Source organism: Microcaecilia unicolor, chromosome 13, assembly GCF_901765095.1.
Source record: "Microcaecilia unicolor chromosome 13, aMicUni1.1, whole genome shotgun sequence".
Classification (NCBI taxonomy): domain Eukaryota; kingdom Metazoa; phylum Chordata; class Amphibia; order Gymnophiona; family Siphonopidae; genus Microcaecilia; species Microcaecilia unicolor.
This window is the reverse complement of record NC_044043.1, coordinates 60829297-60835847: the sequence shown is the minus strand read 5'-3', so window position 1 is coordinate 60835847 and position 6551 is coordinate 60829297. Positions and strand designations below refer to the sequence as shown.

The following is a 6551-nucleotide window of genomic DNA, read 5'->3' as shown; positions in this document are numbered from 1 at the left end:
TCCTGGGGTGGGGGAGGGGGGCTTTATGCATGATGCAAACCATTTGGAGCAATGTGAGATGCTGCCAACACAAGCTGCACTATTTAAACAAGTGAGGAAATGATGGTATATACAGCGTGCCAGCAAGCACACACACACCAAAGGAAGTCCAGAAGGTTTTTTCATGACACAGAGCTGGATGTGAGCGGTTAAAAGGTCGATATTTTCCCTTAACACCCTTCTCAATGACTTAATCGTGTTCCGTTTGCACAGAAAACTTCCCAAGAATACACTAAAAAAAAGAAAAGAATAGGAGAGAATGGAAAGGAGAAGGGATGCCCTGCTGCTGACCTTGTCCGAGGTTTTCTCCATGTAACAGGGGTCTTGGGGGGTGGCCAGAAGGGGGATGAATCCGGACAATAGCCGGTCCTCTTCCAGGACAAGAAGGGTGAGGTCATCATCAGGGTCCTTGTACAGGGGCACCTCCAACTGATTCACTGTAGTGAGAACATTACAGAACTCTGCCAGTGTCACCCACACATCCACGGAGGCCCTGGGAGAAGAGACATGAGAAATCAGTAATAGAGAGGGAAAAGAAGGTTTCGAAGATGAGGTAGGCTGGGGAAGTGCAAGGAAGAAAAAGTCAGGTCTGAAGGGAAGATCACAAATAGGGGTAGCCAGGCAGAAAGTATCAGGAATGGGTGAGGGTGATTGGGGAGTAGAGAGATCAGGAATGGGAGAACGGAAAGAAGGATCAGGAAGAAGGGTGTTAGGGAAGAAAAGAAAAGGATCAGGAATGGTGGGGGGGGGGGGGGGGTGAAGGATGGATCAAGAACAAATAGCAAACAATATTTGTTAGTAATCTCATTGACACCCCAAGCCCTTTAGAATAATAAGCCCTGAGATACTCAGTTACAGGTACTGAGTGCCACACTGAGATCTGGTTTTCAGGATACCCATAATGTATACTCATCAAACATCATTTGTGCTATTTGTTTGAATAAATGGTTAATTAAATTTAGCCCGAAAGCTAGATTTTTTCACAGCACTGAAAAAGGTTCCTTCTTGATCTTAACTAGATGATCAGATCTTGCTAGACTGTCGTCTCCAGTATCTATCACTACATACATGCAACACAACCACAACAGTCTTGTTTGCTACTAACTATTATTTCTATAGTGCTAGAACATATACATAGTGGTGTCTAGATACACATGAAGGGGCATTTTTGAAAGCACGCCCAAGTCAGATTGTCCCAAACGGACGTCCATCTCACATGTATAACAGGATACAACCTGTTGAAAACTATGTGAGATGGACGTCCATGTGCTGGAAACATCCAGCATGAACATCCATTTTACAAACTGAAAAGTCCAAATTTTGAACAGGGAAAAACAAAGGACATGGACGTTTGTATAGCAGCATTCTTAGAAAATGGTCACACAAACGTCCATGCAGAGCAGAGGGTCAGCCTAGAGGTTAGCGCAGTGGACTGTAAAGCAAGGGACCTAGGTTCAAATCCCATTTTAACTGTTTTTGTAATTATGAGCCCTCCAGGAACAAAAAAAATACCTAGTGTGCCTGAATGTACACCACTTCAATAGCCTTCAGGCTTGTAGGTGTTTTATATATTTAGGTACCGCGGGTATTTTTCTGTTTCTGGAGGGCAAAAAAAAAAATAGAAGTGAGAATTGAACCTGGGCCCTTTGGTCTGCTTCCTGCTCTTTTAAGAATGCCCATAATGCCTGAAGCTGTCACACAGCCTAGTATCCCCTTCTGGTTTCACTTTCAGGGGAGAGGGAGGGTGGCAGCAACCACTGAGGGATTAAGGAGGTGTCATGCCTTTAATCCCGCCAGTGCACAGCTGCTCCAACTTTTCTGTAACCTGGATGTTTCAGAAATAGGCCTAATAAGGACATTCTTCTTTTAAGACACAGACATTTCTTCCCCTTCAGTAATTGCTGTTGGATGTCCAGATTTCAGGCACTCCCTAGTCCTGCCCAATACATGCTCACCTTGCAATTTGGACATACTGCAGTGTAGGATGTCTCTATTCTGCCTTTGCAAAATCGGGATTTGGACATTTCAAGCACATGGGGGTCCATTTCGGCCTTTTGAGTCATCCATATGCTTTGAAAATGAGTGCCATAATATATAGTCCCTGCTTCATGGAGCTTACAATTTCATCAAGGTACACAGAAAAAACAAATAATTAGTTTCAGGAAGTTTATTTACTCCCCAAAACATGGTTAAAATTAACAAGGTTATGTGTGGTAAAAGTCAGAGTATAAGATTTAAAAAAGAATTTTATTCTTGGGAGGATTCAATACGGCAAATGAGAGAAATGCTGCTTTATGACACTTTTTGGATGTTTTTCTTTCGAAAATGAGCATCATAGTGGCACCTCTGTGTCTTTAGAAAACAACATCACTAAAGCTGCAATAATCAAAAAAATGCAGCGAGTAAATTCATGCCAGTAGTATCTCAATGCCTCACCCAAACAAGCCTACCTTTGGATCAGATAAAAGTATTCACCTTCTTGTCACTGCATATACTTTCACACAAGGGGTAATTTTATAAGAGATCATTTACGTGTAAATAATCCTTTACAAAATGATCCCCATGAAGTCTAGGTTCAGGAGACTGGACAGTCCAAATATCCTTATTACAACTGGGATTTACTGGTATAAAAGACAAAATTAAGGGGCTCAATTTCAAAGCAAATGTTCTATTATGTATTGTGTTGACACTGTAAGTAGTATACTATGCCATACTTTGTATTTGAATATTTTTACTGCAGTAATTGTCTACTGCTCATGTTTGATTTATTCTTACTGTACACCGCCTTGAGTGAATCCTTCAAAAAGGCGGTAAATAAATCCTAATAAAGAAATACAATTAATTAATGGTTTAGATTGTCAGCATTCTGTACAAGGAAACAGCATTAATAGCTTTACTGGATGATTTGAGATTACATTTAAATAAAGGCGAGTCCTCTTTTTTGATTTTGTTAGATTTGTCAGCCACCTTTAACACCATTCCATCTTTCTGCATTGCCTGGAGGATGTCAGTATCAAAATATTATTACTACTGTTGCCCAAAAGGTTTGTTTAAATTATGAATGGAAGGAGGCAGAAGAAACAAATCCTGCAGAATCAACCAAGAAAACAAAAAAGTGGAATCAGCCCAGAGAGTTAGTATGTGATTACTGGATCTCAGACTAATAAAAAAGAGTGATCACATACTAACTCTCTAGGCTGAACCCGCGTTTTTGTTCTCTAAGTTATGAATGGTGCATTTTCATAAACCTTATTTTTGGCCATTTCTCATTTGAAAACTGTGGTCCATTTTGGACTACTGTTGCTCTCTTTATGTTGGTCTACTTTACAGATGGTGCAGAACACTGCTGCACGGTTGGTTTCAGGCAGTAATTTGAGAACCCTATTTTTCTAGTCTTAATTCACCTTCAGGTTGATGTGTCTTGTTTTTAAAACAAGTTATGGTCTGAGACCTGATTTTTAACTGTACTGTGAAACAACGTAGATTGTCAAAAATGAGAGCACCATCTCTTGTTTGTGGTGCTCCAGTTTTATGGAAGGATTTATTGATTGACTTGTGTTTGGAGAAGAACTAAGTGTGGTGGCATCGACGCACAGATTTGCTATGCACCGTAGCCCCATTTTACCACCACCAATAAAAGGGTTTTTTTTTTCTTTTAAATAAGGAAATAGTAATGCAGTAAGTTAACACTAGCTGTGTGGCCATTTCCTGGAGGAGCCCTTACTGCCTCCTATTTAAGAGGCAGTAGGGACTCTGGCGGTAGCTTGGCGCTGCCCAATTACTGCCAGACATGCCCCCAGCACTAGAAAATGTAAAAATATTTTCTAGCACCAGAATTGGAGTGCAATGGGAGTTGGAACTACCGCAGGGCTCCTCTGGGAGTCCGCAGCAGGGACGAATTGCCGTGCGTCAAGCAGGTACTGCTCATTTGTAAAAGGGCCCCTAAGTAAAGTTTCATTACCTGTTAAAAGCTCATTATTTTAATCAAGCTTTTGCTATTAAATTTTCTTATATTAAACATTATGATTTTTTATAATGTATTTGTAGTTTAGTGTTTATTATTTAATTTATTGTACATTGCTTGGCTATCATGGTGAGCTTTAAAAGCTTATTGTTTGAATCTTGTTTTAGTAGATGGCTGCATTAATTTTATATTTTAGTGTGTTATTTTTATTTTCTTATTTCATGCTATTAAAGATGCATCTGTTGTACTTTTACATGTTGATGACTGTTTATGTTTTGGGCTACTTTTTATTTTAATTTATAAGAATCTTTATTGAGCATTGAATAGCAATACAACTGTTCAAAAGTACAGATATTACAGCAACGAGTAAGCAAGAGTACATCCACACAAACATCATGAATCACAGCTCAATAAGCTGCCTAAATACTTTTTCAATGCAGCTATAAAATCAGTATTCTTAGTTTTTCCATTTGTATATTCACCCCTCCCATTAAACTATCTTATCCAAACCAAATCCACCTAATTCACAAACTACCCTCCCCCACTCCACCCCACCCCCTGTTTTGGGCTACTTTTGAAAAGTAAGAAAACATATTAAGTCAAATAAATAAATAGGAAACATTTCATTAAACTAACTAGTAGCAGATTTAATAAGAATTCTAGAAAGTATTTTTTCAGTCAATACATAAACTATGAAATTTGCTGCAAGAAAATGTGGTCAAAGTAGTAATATTGGCCAACTTAAAAAAAAAAAACCTAAAGGCTTAGACAAGTTATGAGAAGACAGATCCGTTAAACTGACAACTTTAGATGACTCCATCTCCCACTTCTGGGCGTGAGCAACATGAAATGGACTTTATTTGGATTCGGATGACTACTTCTAAGTGACCAAAATTGAGTACTACTGTTGGGAGACAAGATGCTGGGATCAGCAGACCATTTATCTGACACACGTTGATGCTGTATATGTTCTAATGTTTCCAATACATTATTTTATTGTTTAATTGAGGTTATATTTAGTTACTTATTGATTATAGCACACCAGCATTTTTAGTTTTTTTACATTTTATTTATTGCACTTGTATCCCACATTTTCCCACCTCTTTGCAGGCGCAATGTGGCTTACAAAACATCATGGATAGTGGAAATGAAAAGAGAATAGGCATTTGGTGTTACAGAAGGATGTTGGATTGCATGGTAATGGAATACATGATAGTAATGTAATAGAAGGCATTATTAACATTTCTAGAAATATATAAGAGTATCACATGATTTGATCTTTGTGGTATATCTTGTCGAAGAGATGTGTCTTTAGTAGTTTACGGAAGTTGGTCAGTTCATAGGTCGCTTTTAGGTTGCGTGGCAATGCGTTCCAGAATTGCGTGCTCATATAGGAAAAGGTTGATGCGTGCATTAATTTGTATTTTAGACCTTTACAGTTAGGTTACATAAATATTTAACTTTATATTAATTGTATGATTGCTTTTGGTTGCTGTTTTGTTAACCATATTTTAAAACTCAATATCCACCTTGTGAATACATTTTGGGAAGATGGAATATAAGTGCAAAATAAATAAAACAATAATATTATCTCCCTATAAGTCTCTAGTGTGTCCCTGCCTTGAAAACTATATTCAGTTCTGGAGACCACATCTGACAAAGTGGAAACAATAGAAACAGAGCCCAGAGTGATAGCGCAAGAAGGTGAAGGTGCTAGGAGATCTTGCTAACACAATCTTTCAACCCACCCATGGAAACTGAAACTGATGCATTAGTCCAGTGGGGTGGTATCTTGAACAAGACTGTAGCCATGTTCTCTGGGACACCTCAGTTCATGAGCTGCCCAGATGAGAATGGACCAAGCCCAAGGAAGTGGTAACTAGCATCACCTCATGTCTTCAATATGTTCTTACAGTTTAACATTATTCTTATAACAATCATATTCATTCTGCTCTCTTTAAATATCAGAAGAATAAAAGATCCTCATATATATTAACACTCTTTCTTTTTAAATTAAAGTATGATATATACATGCTTCATGAATCTAGTATCCAATATGCAGAGTCATATGTACACCTCAGTTGGCATCGGTCCACAGATCTGTCATTCTGGTCTAGGGAAACTGCTGTAAAAATGCAGGTGTTGCCATTTTGCTCGGGGGAAGCAACTTCACAGTTAAATTCATCCAAGAACTTATCCACAGCAAAGCACTGATCATAGATAGCTCCAAGGCAGGGCAGCAGTTAAGGCTTCTCAACATATATGTCCCCCTCTCTGACAAGAATGAGGTTCTGGAACTGTTTGTGCTTCAGACTGCAGTATATGACCTCCAAAACCATAAGGATGGAATGGTGCCTAATCTCATGACATCGTGCTCTCCTACTGACAACTTCTTAACATTCCAGTAGGTGTAGGCCAGACCAAACTCCACAGTAAAAGTTGACTCCAAAGGTCCAATTACATGAATGCTTTCTATTGGACCCCAGCACCTGAAAACTGATCATCATACTACTGGAAGATAAAAAGCTAAAGAAGCTTAGCAGGTATG

General features: G+C 38.8%; 1 protein-coding gene across 1 annotated transcript in view; it reads right to left on the bottom strand.

Moving 5' to 3' along the window:
* SMG6 (SMG6 nonsense mediated mRNA decay factor) overlaps positions 1-6551 on the bottom strand; it is a 214962-nt gene that overhangs the window by 100763 nt on the left and 107648 nt on the right. The window contains exon 6 of the mRNA XM_030222212.1: positions 331-532. Coding sequence (XP_030078072.1) covers positions 331-532 — 202 coding nt within the window. The remainder of the gene's footprint in view (positions 1-330; positions 533-6551) is intronic.